General features: G+C 33.7%; 1 protein-coding gene across 3 annotated transcripts; it reads left to right on the top strand.

Moving 5' to 3' along the window:
* Positions 1 to 22,347, top strand: LOC124364170 (transmembrane protein 18). 3 transcript variants are annotated; one of them, XM_046819446.1, is made up of 5 exons: positions 1 to 187; positions 3,610 to 3,727; positions 14,854 to 14,908; positions 19,805 to 19,898; positions 21,468 to 21,634. In XM_046819446.1, the coding sequence occupies exons 1-5, from the start codon at positions 131 to 133 to the stop codon at positions 21,603 to 21,605; spliced, it is 462 nt and encodes a 153-aa protein (XP_046675402.1). In that variant the 5' UTR covers positions 1 to 130; the 3' UTR covers positions 21,606 to 21,634. The 3 variants fall into 3 exon arrangements, with proteins under 3 accessions (XP_046675402.1, XP_046675404.1, XP_046675403.1); XM_046819448.1 differs by lacking the exon at positions 21,468 to 21,634 and adding an exon at positions 21,115 to 21,249 and having other exon boundaries at positions 3 to 187; XM_046819447.1 differs by lacking the exon at positions 21,468 to 21,634 and adding an exon at positions 21,644 to 22,347 and having other exon boundaries at positions 11 to 187.
* The last annotated feature ends 1,494 nt before the right edge of the window (positions 22,348 to 23,841 follow it).

Raw genomic sequence — 23,841 nt, 5'->3', positions numbered from 1 at the left:
CTCAGTTGTTTTTATTTTTGGTATATTTTTCATGAAATCGTTGTAGTGTAAGTGGCAGCTGGCAGTGGGGTGATGTGATTGTGGTGTATCGTTGGATGTGATTATACAGGAAAGGAGTTGTCATCGCGTTATGGATGGACCAAAACAAAATGTTCCAGAATTTAGCCTATGGCTCTTTCTTGAAAGTGTAAGCAAGAAAATATTAATTAATTCCATCAATGAATATCTATCGCTAATCTTAGAATAATCAACACTTAACCTAAGTAGTTCCTAAACCATACATTTTGCATGTAAACCGCTGGGCAATGACTGTCATTTTAGGTCCGATTTTGTGTTAGGGATATAATTTTGTATATAAAATTAATACAAGTTTGAAATAAGGTATTATCTGACAGTCACATAAGGCAGGAAATGATAAGCAGTTTCACCTTAAAATGTTATAGTTGAAGGCCTAGGCTTAGGTCCAATGTTTATTAGCTGTGAATATCCAAAGTATAGGACCTATAGGCCTAACATGCAGTAAAATAAATTGAAGATAACACTATAGGCTTGATTTTAATATAGATGGTAGACTTGTCATGGACAGTGTGGCCAATTCGTACTTTTGTAATAATGGTTCAGATTCATATATGTTTGCTCTTAACTGTCAATATAAGCTATTCAATTAGCATTATTCAACAATTAAAAAGATTTTATGGCACAGTTTGCACATGAAGAAAAATTATCTTGCCTAATTAGAAATAACTATCAGAATGATTAGGCTATAATAAGAGTTTTTATCTTTAAAGCATCAAAAATATATAACAAATAGGCCTAAAAAGTTTGAAATATAATATTTTGACTAGTCTATTTTATTATTGTTGTATTGTGTAGTTTCTTATTTTGCATTGTTTTGTATAAACAAGTGGTAACCGAATAAGTAAATGTTTATTTAAGACATATTTTTGTTGGCTCAAAGATAGGATTTAATGATTTAAAATTTCTTCGCAGTGGAATACAGGGCTACAGTATAATAAGCGTCTAACACTTGAGTTATCAATAATATCGAATCATCAATTAGAACGATTTAAATGCTGTCAGACATGTATGTTTACCCTGTTAAGTAATTGTAACTGCCCAAACTTTACAAACTTGTATTATTTAATATAATCTTCTTTTACAAAGCCTAGACTATAAAACTATATCTTTATTGTAATACAATCTTAAACGTCTATAATGTACTAATTGAGTTTGATATTAGTGTTCCAAAGTAATTGAAACAGAGTTAAACCATCATATGTTGTGTGGTATTTGAGTAATGGCCGCTAGAGACGGGATATATTGTTGTTGTCAATACCTATTACAAAATAACATGTTGGGTTACTACGTTCCTGTACCCTGTTACTGTGTTACCATACTGTTGTTTGTCAATTACGTACTAAAAAATAATATGATGAGGTATTGTGTCCAAATAACCTGTTACTGTGGTGACATGTTAGTATAGAATAGTTTAACTAACTCGCTACAATGTAACATAGACTGATAAACTAATAAAATTATAAACGGGTTAATTCAAATCTTCGCTCTACGACACAATTATTGGGTACTAAAGTCCTATCTACTGTTTGTTATTACACTATACATATGTACAGTACGCATTGTAAATGTAAAAAGTTAAAGATAACCTTTATAAGCGCTTACATTATCTGAGCTTAAATTTAAGTACTACTATCTCATGGAATGTTTTTCTTACTTCACCTGAAGTGAGGGGTGGCACAAAAGGCACCCATCGAAGCCCGCACTGATAACCAGTGTCATTTCTGATCAGTATTTTCCCGACTCTAGATTGTCCAACTTCTTCGATGTCAGATCATGTTGTAGCTGTGTAATAGTAGATTTATTTCTTTGAAATAGTGATTGTATCTATGCCAGATGAGTGCTTTGAAGTGTTTCACACTCTGAAAACCTTTTGAAATTGGTGAATTCCACATATGGTATTGTCATGCATTTCATGTGTAAAAAATATAAAAATCTTTAAAAATTCATGTTTTATATTTTATTTTTGTCCTACAAAAACTTTAGAAATGTATTAAATTAAAATAGAACTGTAACTTATATAAGCCCAAGGGATCAGTATCAACCCTCTGCCTGGACAACAGTATGTCAAAGTGTTAACTGCTTATATTCTCCAGATTCTGTGCCTATATATAGGTTATATGTGCAAGTACACTCTCACTTTAACGTGTATAAGCCCCCAGGGTCAGTATCAATCCTCTACTAGTTAAAAAGTATGTTAGAGTAACTGCTTATCTTCTCCAGATTCTGGGTATATATGGGTTAAACAATTTAAAAACATTTTTGTGGTATTAGTTAGTACACCAGGGAGAAGTACAGAAATTTATATTCAGTGTTTAAAGGTAAAACAGAATTGTTATGCCCAGACTAGTTGCTTAGGTTGCTGAGGGAAAAGGTTGGAAATAAACAGTTTTTGCTTGTCACTAGTAATTTTTAGTGAGAAATATTGGTATTAAAGTACCTCAAAGTAGCTACAATGACTTTCCCCCCCACTGAACCTACATTATCCTCCTGAGGTTCTCTGATGCAGTGAGAATAATTAAAGGTCATAGTTGCTGTGTGAACATCCCGTTTTTCATTCATCTTTACTGATATCGTACTTATTAGCATTTATTATGGATGACCCAGTTGAAGGTGCATCAAGATATTTATCATCAAGTGAAATTGACAGAATAATTGATTTTGGTTCAGAAGACAAGGCAGAGTAGTGGTATAATCCTAACAGTGATGATACAAAATATGTATATAAATAATAGTTTTATATAACCTACCTAAAATCCCCATGAAAGTCAAGGAATTCATTAATAATAATAGAGAGATAGATTAAAAAATGGATAGGGTACGATAAGCGGACCCGGTTTTTTTATATCAAAACCGGCAAACGCTAATTACTTATTCATAACTACTAATTAATTATTTTGAACAATTAACGTAAATAATCTATATCAACAGCTGGAAAGACTTTCAAATAATACACGTAAGGTAATATTTCAATTTTACATAAGTAACATTTGATTATTAAAATGGCAGTCAATTTTAGAAAACTAGACGACATTGCTTTGAAAGATTATATGACAAGTTTTTCGTGGTTTCAACATGTAGGACTCGTACCGAAAGACCCATTATGTGAAACTTGTGGGAAAGAAACAACTGTAACTGTGAGAGGAGCAAATATGGTCGTCTTCAGTTTTCCTAATTTTGGTTATAATAGGCTAATTGGTTTGATCACTGTTAATATTAAATTAATATTTTAATTTAAAACATATGTTTGTTATTGAGGACTATAGATACTTTTATATCAATTGATAGTCTAGGATTTGAGATGTGAATATTAGGTATCGATGATTACATTCTTCGATATAAAAAAAACCGGGTCCGCTTATATTGGGTCCCTACCCTAAAAAAATACTACTAAGTTGAATGTTCATATTTATATTGAATCCTATTAACAGATAAAACTATAAAAAGCGATTATTGCTCTATTATTCCTTTATACAATTTTGAACAATGAATCAATAAATGTTTGATCTGAATGTTGAATATGGTGTGTTACAGATTGAGTGGAGAGATCCGTGGCTGATTGGCCTTGTTACATTCCATGTCATCATCACATTGATGGCCATCCTCACTAGAAATCATGGGAATTTTCAAGTAGTTCTGTTCTTGATGCTTTGTAAGTACAGAGTATAAGTAGGCTATTTTTTAATTCTGAATTGAGCACTGTGATCATGATTGTAGTATTTTCTCTTTAGGTCCTCTTCATGTATTTCTAGCATACCTGCATGCTAGAAGTGTAGTTGCTTTTTCAGAATTGGTTACTTGTTGACTGAGAGAGAGAGAGAGAGAGAGAGAGAGAGAGAGAGAGAGAGAGAGAGCAAGCTTTAATCGAAGTCATTAAGATCTGACAGGCGTCATTTTTTACAAGTATTGGGTTACAATCACATGCTATTTTTGATAATTAAAAGTCGTGTTTGAGAGTTCTATATTCCAAAGTCTCTCCAGGTCAGGAATTCACCGACTGTGTAGAAGGGCCGCAACGATAGCCACTGCTTCAGGTGAGGCTTCAGCCTATGAGAGGGCAACATTTTGAGCTCGACTGGAAGGATGTTGAAGTATCTCGCACCGGCGTAGGATGGTTTCTTCTCGAAAAGTGTTCTTCTATGGGATGGAAGGTTGAAGTTTTTGGCGAATCTGGTGTTGTGGTCATGTATCTGAGCGTTTCGAGTGATCCCCCTTGAGCAAGAAGAGATGATCACCTCGAGAATGTAAGCAGCCATCACTGTCATTACTCCCCATTCAACAAAAGCCCCTCTACAACTATCTCTCGCCCCCAGATCTGCCATTATTCTCACAGCTCTTTTCTGGAGCACCAAAACTCGATCTAGACTAGTACGAGATGAGCCACCCCACAATACTATGGCATATCTCATCTTGCTGTCAAAAAGCGCATAGTAAGCGGTTAATGCTGTTTCTTTAGTTCCAATAGCCATTGATCTTCTTATGGCGAAGAGAGCGGAACTTAATTTTAAGCAGAGTTCTTCAATGTGGGTGGACCAAGATAGATTGTCATCTATTGAAACTCCAAGATGTTTAATGGAATTTTCAGTTTGCAGATCTGGCAATCCCGAAATTTCATTTTTGTGGGCTCCAAACATCAACTGCTTTGTTTTTTTTTCTATTGAATACTAAGTCGTTATTTGAGCAGTAGTCGATTGCAGTAGACTGATCAATAGTGTCAACTTGGTTATTACACAACTGGGGTTTATGACTAATTTTTGGCTTTTTTATGGCTTCACCCAGTGTTTTATTTGACTGAATGTGGTTGGACCGCACCAGAATGTCATTCCAGTACCTCTCTGTGGAAAAAGTAAGCAATTTTGGTTTGCATGGGACTATTCCCTGAACCTCAGAAATACATGAAACACTGTTTTGAGACCTCATAATTTCAGAGATTTTCAAGGACTCCCCTTTCTTTTGATAAGAATTCCTTATCATCTAGACCCACAGGAGGATAAAACTCCACAATCTTATACAATCTAGCCCTGGTTTCATCTAAGCATGTACATGACTTGACCACTATAAACACATGATGCTACAACATAAAATATTTATGATAAAAAGGTAACTTACCTTAGCAGTCCCTGTTATTATGTCAGTTTAAACCTGAGACTAGTTTCGATGTCGAAACATCATCAGTCAGGTTTTACAAAGATAAATGATTTCTTTCCTCTGCAGAATCATCAATGGTGATAGCCCTCAGAGCGTACATCATATTTTATTGAATGTACACCTGTTTTGTGGGGTTTTGCAGGCTCTCCTTGTAAAATTTATAAAACATATTGGTCATATTTTATGTGCACAATGTTGTATACCATTTTTGCAAAGAACTGTAGAGTCTGCTTTATTACTGTCAAACAAAAAAAGTCTTTTTCAACAGCTACTGCGAAAAATTGTTTGTTTGAAAAAACCAAAAAAATTGCAAAAAGTATCTATATGTTTTTAAAATATTACGTGGTACTCATCATTTCAAACAAGAAATGTCATAAACACAGGTTGAGATGTCTAGCTAGCCACCATTTTGTATTAAAAATTATTATCTTTAAAATTAGTTACTGTAAGCTAAAGAAACAAAATTTCGCACATTGGTTTGTATAGATAAGAGGAAAAAATATAATTGTGTTATATTCTGTAATATTAACAAAATAGAGTCTGTTGAAAATGTTTAAAGTCAAATAACAAAAAAAATCAGTATAGTTATAAAAAATGTACTAAACACCAAATATTTAAACAGTTACACAGTGATAGGAATCAGCTTTATTACATCAGTTATAAAAAAATTACAAGGTACAAATTATTTTAAAATTGTTATAACAATTCTAACAGTACTTAATGAAATTCGTCAACACATAAGTGAGCACAACCATTTTAAAGATACCTTTGCGCAAGTCAGGGACAACAATCAACTAATACCTCTCAAGTATGACATGTTTGGCGCTACAAGCTATTTTGTTAGTATTATAGAAAAAAATAAGACAATTATTTTTAAATTTTTTTCTTATACGAGGGTCGTCCATAAAGTAACCGCCGTTGGGGCGTGGCGCGATAAGTAGTGGGGGTAGCGCCGCCATTCTCACATCGGTGTGCGCAGCCGTTCAGTACGGTTCTAGCTGTGCAAGGAAGAGCATCGTGCGATTGTGCGTTCTTTTGGTACAACGTAAAAACATGAGCGCCGTGATAGAAAATCCCGCCACGTGTGAAGTGCGTGGTGTAATAAGATTTCTGGTCGAAAAGTTACACAGCAGCTGAAATTCATCGTGAATTGAGTGCGGTGTATGGCCCAAACATTATGAGCGAAGGTGTAGTCCGTCAATGCAATGGGGTCATACCGCTTCGCCAAGCAAGCCGAAGAAAGCTCGCCAATCTTTTTCAGCGAGAAAATTGATGGGTACAGTTTTTTGGGATGCTAAGGGCATCTTGCTCGTTGAATTTATGGAGCGTGGTACGACCATTACAGCTGCAACTTACTGTGAAACCTTAAAACGGCTACGACGAGCGATTCAAAACAAGCGTCGTGGTCTTCTGACATCTGGTGTTGTGTTTGTCCATGACAACGCCCGCCCTCATACAGCTCAAAGAACGACAGAACTTTTGAAAAAGTTCAAATGGGACGTTTGACCCCCCCCCCCCCACAGCCCGGATTTGGCTCCCAGTGATTTCCATCTTTTCCCGTACATGAAGCGGTGGCTTGCATCTCAGAGGTTTGCGAGTGATGAAGAGCTTCAAAACGCTGTAACATGTTGGCTACTTTCTCAGGCGGCAGATTTTTTTTAAAGACGGAATTTAAAAAACTGTTAAAAGATATGATAAGTGCTTGAATTTGTATGGTGAATATGTAGAAAAGTAGAGAAAAGCTGCAGTTTTAACATTTATTTAATAAAATTTTTGTATCTCAACTAGTTTATTTTTTATTTCAAAACGGAGGTTACTTTGTGGACGACCCTCGTATATTCAAACCCATCTGCCGAATTCTTTAGGTTCTTTAGCGTAAATAGTTATAGAGATAATAATATTTTTATACAAAATAGCGGTTACCAGCTAAACAAGACATTTCTCGACTTATGTTTATATGACATTGGTTGTTTGAAATGATGAGTACTGTCAGCCACAGCATGAATGATGTATTTGTGCATGCATGTTGCACGTATGAAAAGAGGCGATGAGAGCATAAGACATTATTTTGTCATAATTTTTTTAATCTATCCACTTATTTTTACTTTATCTTTAATTATGTTTAGTTCTGTAAACAGTAAGTGATGTGCGGATACATTCTCAGAAAAATGTTATCATGTACCCAATGTTAAATAATATGAGAATAAAGATGTTTTCAATAGCAACAGTAAAGTGAATTTAAGCAGCGAATGTTTATCAACGCGATTTGGGTCTATTGCACTTAATAAACGTCAAAGTAGATGCAAATTGCGTCAATGGATACTCGGAGGATTAAATTAGAGTATAAAGACACAAACATACATAAAAACTATTTCCTTCATTGGTTGGCCAACCTTACCTATGAGGTATGCAGACAAACTCATGGCATAAAATAACAGAAATACCAGGAATTATTAAGGTCAGTTGACTTTTTATCACACTATTTAAACAATCCAGAGGGTAATAAACATGAACAAATTGTATTTTGTCTACTTTTATTGTTCTATGATGATTGTTGTCTTATTTGAAATATTAAATAAACCTTATATTGCTTAAGTCGTAGTCGGAGTGTTGAGCAGTGCAAGGCGATACAACTCAAGGGATCAATATTTTTTGGATCTTTTTTATACAAAAACAACTTCCAACATCTTTATCAACATAAAAATGTACAGAATCACAAATTATTTTATACAATATAGCATTTTGTTCAAGGTTTATTTTACTTTCTGAACAAATGAATAAGTTCAGTGTCATGCTTATTACTCATATGAACCCTTTCAATTCCTGAATTTTTCACAAGTATTGGCCTGAAATCTGCCAGCTACCACTAAGGTTTTCTAAAAGTTGTATAGGAAGTTTATTTTATGTACGAACATGTGTTATCCTTTTTTTAAATTGCTTCATAAGGTGTGGTCTATTGCATAAGTTAAACTAGACTTTGTAATGATGCATAAAAAATTTATAAGAAAAATATTGGTTACAAAATAATATTTAAAATTTTTTTAATTTTATAGAGTTGAAAACGTTGAATTATATACACAAATACCTGAGACGAAAATAAAATAAAAATGGGCTTTTCAGTTTTGTGGACAGAACATTATAAAACCAAACAACATTGTGTTTTGAGAAGAATATGTGTTTTTTTTTATTCCAGTCTAAACGATTCTAAAAGAGTTGTAAACATAAAGAAAGCACTACTTGTAACAATAGATACATTAACTGCACACGTAACAATAGACAATTGATAGCTGACGCAATATTTGAAACAAAACCGTTATAGACTTCTAAACAAAGCTATTGTTGGTAAATCGATTAAAGTGCCAATAATTATAACTTGTATATCCATTTATTATAAATACTTTAATATACATTAGGCATATTAACACTCAGTCCTTTCCTCACCAGCCCATTTAAAAAAAGTTACCAGCCAAAAACACCAAGGCATTTTCAACCTCTCAGCAAGGTTTCATATAAACAATAAAATTCTTTTTTATTTTCAACATATCTTGATACAATTTTTACTGTTTTTCCCTTAATAAAAGCTCTTTTAAAACAAATAGAGTTTATTTATTTTGAATATTAGTTATTTTGTGTAATATAAAAGTTAGTCAAACGGTTACTTTTTGAACTTGTTTGGCATACTCAAGTGATTTTTCAAACAGATATTTGGCACTTTTTTGTTCCACAGGATTAAAGTATATATAATTCTTAAAGCATAGTGAGGGGGTAGGGTTGAATACCTCTCTTACAATTTTTACAAATCAGTTTTGACTTCTTCCTATGATCTTTCCTACACAAATTGCAACTGAAGTAGTTAACTAATAAAACTGAACGCAGGAAGTGGAATACATTACTGGTAATGACTTCTGAGTCTTCCTGTAGCAGGTTGTTGTAAACTGTGTGCTCAGCTGATTTAAGCTAGCCATATTGTTATAGATTTAACTTTTTGAGCTGTTACTGATTGTTCACTGATAGCAAACCTGCCTTATCACTGTTTGTTTAAATTAATTGTACCTGACTCAATTCTGCCAGCCACTGACTTTATCAGCTTATCCACATACTGTTATCTGACAACAATTGGAATTAACAATTAACAAATATTATTTAAAGTGAAATAAACAATTGTTCAAGTAATAAATCAACTGGAAAACTGTGTTTTCTGTAATCAGCTGTCAAATGTTGCATGATAATTGGCAACTGCAATGAGAATTGCGTCTGTCTTGTACACAAAGTAGCTTTTTATCAAGTGATTAACATTATTAGTATTAAAAATTACTAAGCTTATGGATAAGAATAAAAATTAATTGTGACACTTGGCTCTAAATTTTATTTGTAACCAAAAGGAAAAATTAAAAAGCCCTAAATCTCCGTCCTCTAATTATGACTGTAGAGATCTGAAAAAATAAAACTGTTTCTCTGTTTGTCTATATCTTTGAATAATGTGCAAAGTTGAGGATCAAAGCCGTATTAATATGGAAAAGGTGCCATCTTCAGAAAACTCGAGTAAGAATATTTTAGAGTTAAAAAAAGAAGTTAATCAACTTAAAAATGAATATAGCTTAGCGAAAAACAAATTAGATATAATGAAAAACTCTTGGCTACATGATGAAGTTATTATTACATCATACTTTGAAATCTTCATGATAAAAGTTATTGGAAATAATGATTCAATTTACTTAATGAATCCTGCCATTACTAATGCAATAAAGAATCTTACAGAATTTGAGGCATTCCTGGATCCTTTAGAAATACATGCAAAAGAAATGTTATTTATGGTGGTTAATGATTGTGTGGACTTAAGAATCAAGAATTTTCATTGTCTTAAAACACATTGTGCAATTGACAAAGTCAGATTTACAATTAACCATTTCATTAATATAAATCTCTGTCTAAAGAACAGTTGTCAAATTCTCTGTAGTTATCTATAAGGTAATAACAGGTAGCAATGAAGTTATAATAATTAAATAAACATATAAATAATCTGTACTGAAACTATGATAACAATAACACATACATACACTTAATACACAAACAGAAATTAATAACATAAAAAAACAATATATCAATGTAGTTAAAATGTATAGTATCACAGACTAAAAACTACCAACAGAATAAAATACATTCTCTTTTATATAGCTTTTCACTAATATTATTTAAACAAATTTTTATAGGTGCAGACCATGCTGTTTCCAGTAATTTGTTAAATAGCTTGACAATTTATTACATAATTGTTTGATATGATTGTCCCAACCCAGTCTACTATCCAGATGTATTCCTAATAACTTAACAGGTTTAATATCTTTATAAATTATTGCATAATTTAAAGAAAATAGTATTTTTTAGTTTTTTTTTTTTTCATTAACAAGTAATAAGTTGGCTTCGAACCATTCCAGAGCCTTTCTCAAAGCCAGGTCCTCCTCTTTTATCAGTTCATCTAAGCTTCTACTATAATTCAGGAGAGTTATGTAGAATAAGTGAAAACCTTAAATTTGGGGGACTGTAGCACCCAGGGTGTAACAGTTCTCAATTTAATGAAAGTTGAAATAAAGATTTTCATCTATTTAAAATAATTATAAATTAAATGTAAATAGTTTAAATCAATTGATAGTCTAAAACATGTTAATTAGATGAAAATAAAGTATTTGAAAAGATATTGTTTTACCACAAATGTTTTTGTAGCATACATCATAAGATAGAGACGGTACGGTGTTACTAAAAAATAACTCCTTATGAGCCAATATCGGGTAAAAAATGCTATGTACATGTGCTAGGCTTCTGGAAGAAGAACATTTTATTTTACATTAGAGAAAGAGTAAAATAAATGTTTATTTTACACATCTGTTTAGACACATTGCTTGATTTTTATGCCACATTTTTTGGTGCAGTTGGATTTTAACAAAGTATTAAGTAGTAAACCATGTAAATTGAGTAGTGATTGTCATTTAAATTCAAGATTACGTAATGCAGAAGTAAGAACTGTTATCTCTACAAGAAGCCAAGCCCGTGACAATGTGTCATAAATGAAGTGCTCCTCCTTTTTGGTTGAAATTTGGCTTTTTACTGTAACGATTTAACTAATATAAAATTGTAATTAATAATGTGGTTGACTAAAATTCACTAATTATTGATGATTATTCTCTTGATTTCTTCAGTTTAAATTATAGCTTCATTTATTTTGACAGAAATTTCAATGAAAGTGATCTATTAAATTGCTATTGCCATTTAGTAACGTTTTTCTCTTGTCAAGTGCCGTAACATGTGAGTTGACAGGAACAAAAAAGTTTTTGATAATTTTTGCAGTGACAGGATGTATAACAAATTTATTTTTGTTAATTATTGAGTAATTTACAATCAGTGGAAGTCATTTTTCAGGTTTGGTGATTAAACCACGTACAGCTGCTGTAATATACAGCTATTAAACGTTTTATGTCTATTTAACGACAAGAGTCATTAACAAACTGGAACTAGTGTCAGCTGTTGATCGTTAAAAAAGTTTGCCTTTGAAGTTTAAAAATGTATTTGACCTTGATTGAATGGCCGTTAACCATTGGCTATTAAGCGTTAGAATAAATTTATTATTTCGTCCTTTTTCAAATGGCACACAGAACGTGTGGCAACTAGGTGTTTATATTTAGAATTATTATTACAACCTTGTTTAGGAGGTGGATTTATGCAGGTAATATGAGAAAAAGTCTTATTTAACACCTAGGATAATCCATGATATTACTTGTCATAAAGTTTAGAACATTCTCAATAAATCATGAAGACTAATAAACTATTAATATTGCTTTACTGAGACCGAGGATAAAAGTCATTATAAAATTGTCAATTATGATACAGATTGTGTTGTAATGTTATGCCGCTTGTATGTATTACTCATTATTAATATGATATGATTTGTTAGGATTGATAGGAACATTACTTACTTTATTTACATTTCGTATTGACACTGTTTATATGTAAACCAGGTATAAGAAATGTATAAATATCTTTCTGATTCTGAATCGTCTCTTTGTAAGTTGTTTAGGTGATAGCCATGACTGCTCAAAGATTTATATTTTCCTTGTTACAGTATATAATGGTGGAGAAGGAGACTAATGACCCTCCCACCCATCCCTCCCCCTCCTACCACCCTCCACCCTCTGACGGTCCTCTCTGTGGCTTCCAAATCTGTCTTTTGCTGCCTGGTAGGTTACAAAGCTTGTCTTTAAGTCATTAACAACAGTAAATGTCCCTTTCCGATTTGTTAAGGGAGTAAGTCACGTGGGTTCAGAGAACCCTCACATGTGACTGGGAAGCACTATTTACAAAGTATCTAATGTGGTTGGCCAAAGTACTGCACGGTTGACTCATGAGTATTCAGATGTAACCACTTCAAGACACTGAGTCGGCTCTGTTCCCCTTGGAATCCAGATCGTGTGTGTGTAGTTTGTGCATGTCTGAATCAACTTCCTCTCTGTGAGCTCATGAACGACAGGGAGAGACAGAATTTAAATTTCTAGTGTCAAATTAGTTGAAATTGCGGCCCAAAATAATATAATTGTTACTGAACATGTAATAAATACTTGGTTCTGTCTGCAAACTGGTGCCCGATACTATTAGAGATGAGTTGTTGCAACTGGCACATACATCCTCGTCACAATGCTCCGCAACTGGAATGGTTACAAAACTGCGGAAATGGAAAAAATAAAAGGTTCCACTGGAGATGTCATGACAACACGACCATTGCAACAAATTCCTCCCATTATAATGAAAAGTAAAGTAAAAGTAATGTCTTATTTTACCAGGATGAAGTTAGGGCTAAGAAGCCCTCTCTAACACAACCTGGGGACCAACGGCTTAAAGGTAACTTCCAAACCACCGCCAATGGCCGGGCAGGCGGGCTGCTTGCAAGGACAGGATCGCTCAGTGGTCACTCATATAAGAAGCAGCCATGCTCGACGTTGCTTGATTCGGTTATCTCGCGATAACCGCTGTACCCGCTACACTGTGCCATTGGCGAAAAAAAAAGTAAAAGGTTTCACTGGAGCTGTTGTGACAACACAACCATTGCAAGAAATTCCTTCCATTATAATGAAAATTAGATGGTTCCACGAGCTGTCATGACAATGCAACAGATTCTGGTCTGGTACCGGGAACGAGAACTGAACAGTAAAACAACCGTAACACTTTATATTTGTAAGTCCAGAGAGGCTATATTTTTATCCTCACCATTTTCTCTCGCTTCAATACTATTTGTTATTAATTTTAAATTCACTTGTATTCATCAGTATTGAAATCTTTAACAATGTTTTATAGCTTTCATTTATCAAAAATTGTAATTCATTGTTAAATGTTTTAATATATTTTTGTTTTTTTGTTTGATTTTTGTTTTAATTAAGATTTAATTATCATATTAGTACAACTCTACATTAATGTTTTTACCATACCATATTCAATGTAGTTTGTAATAGTGAACCCAAAAAATAATTAAAAAATGTAATAAAATATTTAGATTTCACATATAAAAAAATAGTTAGAATTTAAACTATTGATTATTAATTGGTACCTACGTCTAAAACTTAGTCAAGTCGCTATTAAACAGATATGATATATGCAAGGTGACGAGATGTAACAGAATGAATGGCACCAGGGTTTTGATGCAACAGTCTGTACCTCTAGAGCCGATGCTAGCTGCTGTGTGGTACGCTGACGAGTGATGCTGTTTTCCGGAGAGATTATGACTTAAGTAGGCATTGACACCTACGTAGTGTGTGGTGTTACTCCATTTAGTGGTTTACATACCTTCAGGGTGACTAAGATTACGGTAACAAATCTTGGAGACTAAAGTATGGTTGCTAATACTATCATCTTTCCACCATACACAATCGCTTTGTGTGTAACCTCTGTTGGTTGCAGTGTGCAGAGTTTATTATCAATTTGGATCGAAATTGATTCCTTAGGGCAATCACACCTAGGATTCTTTGAGGGAAATATAGGAATTTCTCTGGTAGGACAAAACGACAACCAGAGCTTTGAGGGTTGCATGGGATCAGGTAGTCAAACCCCCCCCCCTTACTTCTGAGTTGCGTAAATTGACAAGTTTATTATTATGGAATCAAGTGTCTTGGGATGTGTGCTCTTTCTATCATCGCTTCACCTTCTTCGCTCTTCTAATACTATTCCTTGTCCCATTCACGTTGTTGGCAGCATACAAAAAACATAAAAAATATGTATAATTTAAGTTAACTTTCTTCATTGCACAAATTTAGTACAAAAAAGATGTCTTATTTTACCAGGCAAAGTCCTCTACCACATCTCTTAAATTAATAAGTCTCCCAGCCAAGTTGAGGCAGACATTGAAATATTTCATGTGCAGGCTGAGTATTATTGCATTGAACCTCATAGATGATAAATATACGAGTATATTCAGTCAGTATATTTGCCATTGGTTTACACTTTTTATTTATGTTTTGTAGTTCTTTTTTAATAATTTGTCATAAACATTTTTTTAATCCTCAGTAAACGTATTTTACATTGTATTTATATTTTAAGAAATATACACATAAGAAGTGAAGGGAGGTACTATTGATGTGGTATAAAATGTTTCAGTGCTGTTGGTGTATTTCTCAGAAAACATAAATGAAGTGGCATCAACCCATTGGAGGTATGTTGACTCTCTACTAGTATAAAATGTGTACCATATAACAGTTTGAATTTATCTAACCTGCTGTCTTTCATTATGTTAATTTTCAACCAGAATTTTGTTTTCTAGGAAATATTTTAGTAACAGTTTTACATATTGAAACTGTGACATATTCGAAAACAAATTGTTTGATGGAATTTAAGGTAAACCTACTTGTTTGATAAAAATTATGATTTTTATGTGATAAATATAGTTTTCTAAGTTCATGCATTGCATAAAACGTTCAACTTAGAGTGAGTCCTAGTCTTGGTTAGTAGCACAACTTGGAGGGGTATTGATACCAAATTAGATACCAAATTGATACCAAAAAGGAACATTGATACCAATGTTCGACTACATTGGATTCTTATTAGTGAAGTATTTAGTATTGTTTTAAATAATTCAAGCCGAGTGTTTTCAAGACAAATATCTGGTGACCTTTTTAAGTATGGTTTGATGTTGTTTCAGTGGCAGTTCATAAGAACTGTGGGCAGACCCTCCCCCTCCCCAGTAAAAACAAAAATGAAAAAAATATAAATATGTATATAACAAACTGTTTTTTTTCTATATAAGATGAAAAGGTGTCAATTAAAATCAATTGAAATCAATAAATTGGCAATTCCAAAATGTTTGTCACTCCCATTGCAGTCTTTGCTGACGGGCTGTCGCTTCTAGGCTTCAATAATGTAGTTCAAATGGTAAAAGGTCTTGAACAGTGATGTTGGAAGTTGATGTTTTTGTCCAGTTGTATGTGTTTGAATAGGGGTATTGGACAGACCCTAACTGCAGTGCAATCAACATCTATGGGCAGTGAATGGAATTATGTGGGAAACTTAGTATGTGCAGCACACAAGGTTAATAGTTACACGTTGTCAATTATATTTGGTGTTACTTACCAAATAATACTTATACTTATATTAATCATGCTTATTATTAATAAAGGGTGGGTCCTTTATGTGCTATGTGTACAGTTGGAGGAATTTAGCTGTGCTCGTGCAGCCCTAATACTACCCTTTAAAAAAATGAACGCTATCTGTGTGGCGGGTTGCGTTTACGTGCTAGCTGCTGAGATGAAGGCGCAAGAATCTCTTAACGGACTTTAAACTCACGATTTCGATTTGCCGATTATTATTCACACATACGTTATTTTCAAAAACACGTTAAACAACAATATAACAACTGAAAAACAAGGATAAGTCCTATTATTGTTATTATTTGGTATTCTCTTATTATTTTAATTTACAAATCACTTCAATAATATTTAATGCTTAGAATATAATTTTCTAATAACAAATGTTACTTACAATGGATTGTTTTTTCATTGGAGTTCTTCAATTTCCACTCAAGTTGTCCTCCTCCTCTTCTTTCTGGGTCACTGTCACTGCTGTCTGTATCCGAACCAACTGATATAATAAGGGATTCTATAATATTGTCAATCTGGGGTTTGCGGCTGCATAGTCCCTTTCGATTTTCTCTACGTGCTTGCACTTTACTGACCACTCCTTCTGCGCCCATACTTGATATCTTGTCTTCGCATAGAGCTTTAGCTTGATACATAGTGAAAGATGTATTTCTCATAACCACATGATGTTGACTTCGGCCCAAATTAACTCAATGGGATTGAGGTCTGGGTGGTAGGGCAGAAGTCGTAAGATGTCATGACCCTGTAGTTGAACAGTTTCGTCCAAGGCGTACCGGACATGCCTTGGTTTATATAGCTGCACAAGTTTGTAGAGTTCAGGATAAAAGGATATCGTCGCAGAATGGTATTCCGGTTTTTTGAAAGCCACACCTTCATATCTTGCTTCCTAATTTTTGAAGTAGGAGCTTTATCAATTTGTATGTTTATGGTAGGGCGCATTATCGAATACTAGTACTGAATTTGGTTCTAAATTCGGTAACACTTTTTCCTTTATCCACTTCATAAAAATGTCCCCATTCACATTGTCGTGGTAGTCTCCACTATGGTTGCTTGCTTTCCAACATGTAAAAGCATTGGGCAAGAACCCTTTCTCTCCATCCGCATGGATAATTATTAGTCTCTCGCCCTTGGAAATCGGCACCATGTAACCCTTCATTTGAGCCATTTGACCAAGTTTTGGTTAGATACGTGAGACGATAGTATATAAGATTCGTCTAAATAAATTATGGGGCGTCCTTGCTCCCTGTAATTTTTTCAACGCTCTCAAGTATGTTATCCTCTTCTCTCGGATTTCTGGCTTTTCAATTAATAATTTCCTATTGTTTGCCGTTCCTTCTCCAAGTAAATTCCAGGTCCTTTAATACCCACCTAAAAACTTTTCTCACAACCCTGGAAAATATATTTTGTCCCTTAGCGCCTCCCTCAAAAGTTTTGCAGTCGGTATTTGATGTTCTTCAACATGGAAAATTGTCAACTATTCTTCGTCGTTGACGGTTTTTTGTTTGTGTAGTAAAACTTGCCTCACCTATGTTTACTAACCTTCAACTTGTTAAGTTAACTGTTTATTTTAGTCACAACTCGCTCTGACACTCCAGTTGCTGCAGCAGTTCTTTGGCGAGCCTTTGGCAACGGAATTTTAACAGTTTGATGGTCCCTGCCTCTTCCTTCATAAATGTATAAACATTACTCACAATTTCGCGAGCCTGACTATGAATAGGCTTTTGACTTTAACTCAAACAGACATTATCGGTAAAAGCGAAGCACAAGCTACACTCAGCACTGTCACAAAACAGACTGATTGTGGCGAGTGCGATGAGTTATTTGGGTCAATATACGATTCCTGAAAGGAGGCTTTTAACCATGAGTCAAAGGAAATGTTTTCGGGACGCAGCGCATAATGCTACCCCGCCACTCCTTCCCGCCCATCACCACACACTCCAGGTCACGTGCACAGCTAAAGTCCTCGAACTGTAGATATGTCAGTTTTAGAGTCAAAATAATAATACATGTAATAATGTGTTTCAAATAACTGTCCCATATCAAAATGTAGACTAATAATTTGATAAAAAAGTATATTTGTAGCCACTTTTTTGGTTTATATACGATATTTTAGTCTTATTTACCATACCAAAAATTTGTTGACTTACATAGTAAATAATAGTTTCGCACTAAAGTAACGATCCTTAACAAATGCAGTGGGCTTAAAAATAATAAACAAATTTTTGTCCTAATGTTACCATCAACAAGCCAAAATATAGTAATGTTCGTACATAAAGTTATTCTGTGAAATAACTTCAAATTTAATGTTGGTTCATATATGCCTAAATGTCCAAAAAATCACTTAATCGTAAATTAAAAAACTTACCTTGTTATTTGTTAGATCCCTAACAGTTTAATCCTCAGATGAGGAGTCCATCCAACGCTCACACTTGCGAGCTGCCTCTTCTCAATTGAATTCAGAGGGCTCTCATTGCATGCAAATGACAAATTTGATTCAGTATTATAGGTCAGACGAAAAACCAAATCAATAATTTAATGCGTTCACTACGGCATGGTTCATAAGTGCACTTTCAGTTGAGAACACTGCTGGATTTCATCAAACCAATTCCATTTTGTATATTTTTAAGAATTTCGTACAGATTTAATGGGAGATTGATGTGGTGAGACGAATATTTTATAATTATCACAACACAATGATTAGTAACATTACGTACGACTCGGACGTGCACAGTGGTTTTTCTTGTTTACACCGATTTCAGTTGCTGTCAGTGTATACTACGTTAAGGCGTCAGCCTCGAATGTACAGGGTAGATCTTTACGTTTGTCCTATTTTAGAGCGTTATTCGATAATTCAACACTATTCTCATAGAATACAAACAGTGTTCAACATGAGTCACATTGACTTATAACATTTAAAAAGTAAACTCTGTACAAAGAGACGCCCTATATTAGATCACAATTTGGCCGTTCCACCAATTTCACCTAGAGCGCTCTGATGCTGACCTACACAAAATCATCCAACGCCAAAGTCCGCTATCTTTCTCAGCCACCTGTACGTCACAATAAGAGAAAGATTACAAAATCTACCATCACTGCGAACGAGTTAAAGTTTATCATTGACAGTGGATGATTTTAAAGACTATCAGGATTTTGACCATTTGTCACCATTATGTCATACAATAACAAAATCAAAACATTTCGAGAACTGGTATTCCAGTGTCATCGTTTTACATAAGGTAAATTTGAAGAACAGTAAATAATTAGACATGGCAGTGAACATACGTAAGTCATTGTTGGCAGAAAAAAATCATACATATAAAATTTTCATTACCATATTACTGCATGTATGTAGAAACACAAATAAATAATCATGACACAATGCTGATGGCCATCACAGATCACACCACCTCAATTTTATTTTGAAAAGAAGTTTTTTTTGTCTGATGGTAGAGTCTAGAACTGGCAATTAATTAGTTCTGAAAGGACCTTTGTGCCTTCCATACTTGTATTTAACCCTCAAATCTGAGGCTTTTGCAAAAACCAATTAGATTTATCAGGTCCTGTTCTCAAATATCAGGCTCAAGAATTAAGCCTCTGAGAACCTTTTCCTGAATTTACAAACAGCAGGATGGGTTACCCAAGACAAGAAGTTGAGAAAAACTCTCATTGCACTCAATTCTGTTGGAATTTCTGTGTGACTTCCAAAGGATGTATAAGACAGGTGAAGGTTAAGGTTGGATCACCTCTTGTCAAGATCCTATCATGAGGAGGGATGCTGGATGCTATTATAGTTCATGCCACACAGAAGAAAGGTAGTTTTTCACAGTTTCATCCTCTTCCAGCCAACATGGCCGAATCGGTTCTCACTGACGTTTAGACATAAGAAAACTTTTGATCAGTTAAATTACCTGACTATTTGATGTTCAAATTATGATAATTGTATCCACTTGTTTCAGAACGTTTTCGAGACAGCAGTATTTTGATAACAAGGGGCTCTTCATTTCACTTGTGTTTTCTGTTCCTATTCTCCTAAACTGCATGATTATGGTGGTGAGTACCCTGCCTACCTTTAATTATACCTTTGCTAGAAAAATTGTTTAAAATTGTGACTTAGAAGTTGAAATACTTTAAAGAGAATGGATAGAAGAGTTAATCCAATTTCAAAAAACCAAGAGAGTAAGGAAAGAGTTTGCCGGTCATGAAGAGCTGTAACTTAATTTCATTTATTGATGTCAGACCATGATTTATCAGTTGAATATTAATTTCTATCATAAATACCTGATGTGACAAGACTGGAAAATATCAAATGATATTGCTATTATAGTTACTGTAACAAAATTCTGAATGTAAACATTGGAAAATGTTATTATGGGTAGATTAAAAATGTATTTTTGAAATCGTGTATGTATTTAAGCAATGTTGTGAATGTTGTTAAACATAAATAAAATAATTTAAGTTATAAAATACAACTGATGAGTAAGCCCCATTGAAGTAAAATTGATATTTTAGAAAATTATAAAGAAATAATTATATATTTTAGCTTTTAGGAAAGTATTGATTGACAATGACAACAGTTTTATAACATGATGTTTTGAAAAATGTTATATCATGTTTTGTTTATATGTTTTATATTTATATGATTATATGTTTTAGCTTGATACAAATGAACTTTTGTACCAGACTAAATATTTGTGATAAATCAGTTACAATTTATATTCTAAAGTACTTTTTTCAATAAGACAAAAAAAGTAAAATTATAAATAAAAGAAATCAAACATATGCACACATAGAAACCAGAATTGTGAAATAGTACTTCTAATTATTTCATCTCCACTTTCCCAGTTTTTTTTAAAGTTTTGCTTTAGGGAGTAATTGATCCAGTAAGATAAGGAATAGACTAAATGTTTATAGTGATGAAATGTATTCTTCATAGAGAAGATAGCCTATTAATTACGAGGATCGTTCAATAAGTAATGAGACAACTGTTTATTCAATTATTAAAAAACTTTGATTACTTTTCAACATAGTCCCCAACAACACTTATACACTTGTCCCATCTTTCTCTTAATTTATAAATGTCTTTGGCATAAAATTCTTTGGGTTGATCACCAGTCAGCTGATGACTCAGTTGAGACAGGCACAGCTGAGACAGAACCAGCGACGACAGACACCTTCGTATGACTCCTCTTCGCAAGGTTCTTGCTCTTAGTGTCTCAAGTCCGACTGAGCAGTAGATAGAAACTTATATGACTTTGTATGTTGGCAGAGTGGATGGCTGTATCAGTCCAGTCAGCTGATGACTCAGTTGAGACAGGCACAGCTGAGACAGAACCAGCAACGACAAACACCTTCGTATGACTCCTCTTCGCAAGGTTCTTGCTCTTAGTGTCTCAAGTCAGACTGAGCAGTAGATAGAAACTTATATGACTTTGTATGTTGGCAGAGTGGACGGTTGTATCAGTCCAGTCAGCTGATGACTCAGTTGAGACAGGCACAGCTGAGACAAAACCAGTGACGATAGACACCTCCGTACGACTCCTCTTCCCAAGGTTCTTGCTCTCAGCATCTCAAGTCTGACTGAGCAGCAGATAGAAACTCAAATGACTGTGTATGTTTTAGAGTGGATGGCTGTATCAGTCCAGTCAGCTGATGACTCAGTTGAGACAGGCACAGCTGAGACAAAACCAGCGACGACAGACACCTCTGTACGACTCCTCTTCCCAAGGTTCTTGCTCTCAGCATCTCAAGTCTGACTGAGCAGCAGATAGAAACTCAAATGACTGTGTATGTTTTAGAGTGGATGGCTGTATCAGTCCAGTCAGCTGATGACTCAGTTGAGACAGGCACAGCTGAGACAAAACCAGCGACGACAGACACCTCCGTACGACTCCTCTTCACAGGGTTCTTGCCCTCAGCGTCTCAAGTCCGACTGAGCTGCAGATTGAAACACAGTGCCTGGTAACATCTACATCACCTGCCAGCCGGATTATTTTGGTTTTCTTGCCAATTTTTTTATACAATTCCATCATAACGGTTAAGCTTAGACTAAAAAATTGCCTTATTGGAGAGAATTTTGTAACATAAACATGATAAGAGAGTAGGGTCTTAACACTGTGACAAGTGATAGTAATACATTAGTTTTTTACGCTTTTGCTTTCAATTAATGAAGACAATCTAGCACAGTCATATGTTGTCAGGATTAACTTCTTTTTGTAGAATGCGGAATAGATCAGTGAATGTAACACTAATTACAGGTCCTAATGGGAATAGAGAGTATTATTTATTTATTTTTTCTATTTTTATATAAAGATGTAACACGTTTTTCTGAGCTAACTTTTCATATTAATTTTAGCTTTCAATTAATAATTACGATTTCAAACAATTTTAGTGGAGTGAGTTACCACCAAGTACAGTCACACTTCTCATAATAATCGTTCAGTATAAATGTGAATTGAGTAAAGAGGATAGGCAATAGTTTGGAGAATGCATGAAAATTATATGTTTGTATTTGAAAAGTGAGAATGAAATAATGTTCCTATTATGCTGGGTGAGTGTAAGTTCTGTTAAAATATTTAATCTAAACTACTTAAAAGTTAAGTTTAAGAGAACTATAAATAATGTCTTAGAATGTTTGATAACCTTATCTGTATTCCTTATCAGAGTGAAAGCAAGCAAAAAGTATCAACATGGAATCTCTTATACTGTCTCTATTGTATCTCAATATGTGTGAAATCCATAAAAATGTGCGAATTAAAGTCTTCCAGAATATAGGAAAGCAAAAACGAACTACTGCATATAAATGTTGTGAAATCTTTAAAATTAACCGTTAGGTTTTTCCTCATCACGTTGTAATATTTATTTTTCCTAAGAGAAAGCGTAATTGTGTGAATGTTTTACTGAGTTAAAATCTAATGGTTTGAAGGTTTGAATAGATTGAGCTGTATAACATTTTATGAAGAATTCTGTCCAAATTTTTGGTTTTCACAATAATATGTAATAATTACAAGTATTTGAATGATCAACACAGTTCATTAATGTTGATTAACTTAAAAACAGTACCAAATAATAATTTTGGCCAGTGAAATTTTGAAGTTTAGGAAGTTCAAATATGTTTAAGAAATGTGCAGTAAAGGAGATTTATTGTTGTAGACTCTTGGAGCAATTGGAAATTCTTTAAATATTATTAAATATTAATAAAAACACTACTTTTCCAAATTGTTTATTATTTCGGGCGAGGCCTTTCAAAACCAATGAGTTGCCTGAAGATGAAACCTTTGGTTTTGAAAGGCCTCGCCCGAAATAATAAGAGTTGCCTGAAGATGAAAACCTTTGGTTTTGAAAGGCCTCGCCCGAAATAATAAGAGTTGCCTGAAGATGAAACCTTTGGTTTTGAAAGGCCTCGCCCGAAATAATAAACAATTTGGAAAAGTAGTGTTTTTATTAATAATATTTAATAAGATTTATTGTTGTTTATAATCAATGAAAATTGTTTCGTTTGATGTATGATTTGTTTTTTATTCATAATAAAACTGCAGTATTTGTCTAAAATGTAATTATTAATGTAAGAATATATATCGATTTGAACCTATATAAAGCTTTAGAATCTCAAAAGACCATGAAATACTTGTTTTCACATCAAAATTACATACTTGTGTACGGTAATTGATACAGAAATTTATGTTAACATTGTAAGCGTGTTATCTATTTGGGTCATCGCAATGTTATCGATGTAACGTAAGTAAGAAAATAAAATAAAAAGAGTGATAGCCCATATTTATTGTATTTGTAATTTGTGTTTTTAATACAATTTGGAGTAATTAAAACATTGAAGTAAATTATTGCAGCATAAATTATATCTAGCTGACTGTTACAGAGTGACCAAGAAGTTAATTCACATTAATACTAAGTATCGTACATATTTCCAATAATCTTTACCATTAGTCAATAAATAACAGTATGGGTAAGAGTATTAAAAGTGTTGTTTTGTTTTGTC

Source organism: Homalodisca vitripennis, chromosome 6 (assembly GCF_021130785.1).
Source record: "Homalodisca vitripennis isolate AUS2020 chromosome 6, UT_GWSS_2.1, whole genome shotgun sequence".
Classification (NCBI taxonomy): Eukaryota; Metazoa; Arthropoda; class Insecta; order Hemiptera; family Cicadellidae; genus Homalodisca; species Homalodisca vitripennis.
Note: the sequence above shows the minus strand (reverse complement) of the source record. Positions and strands in the feature narration are given on the sequence as shown.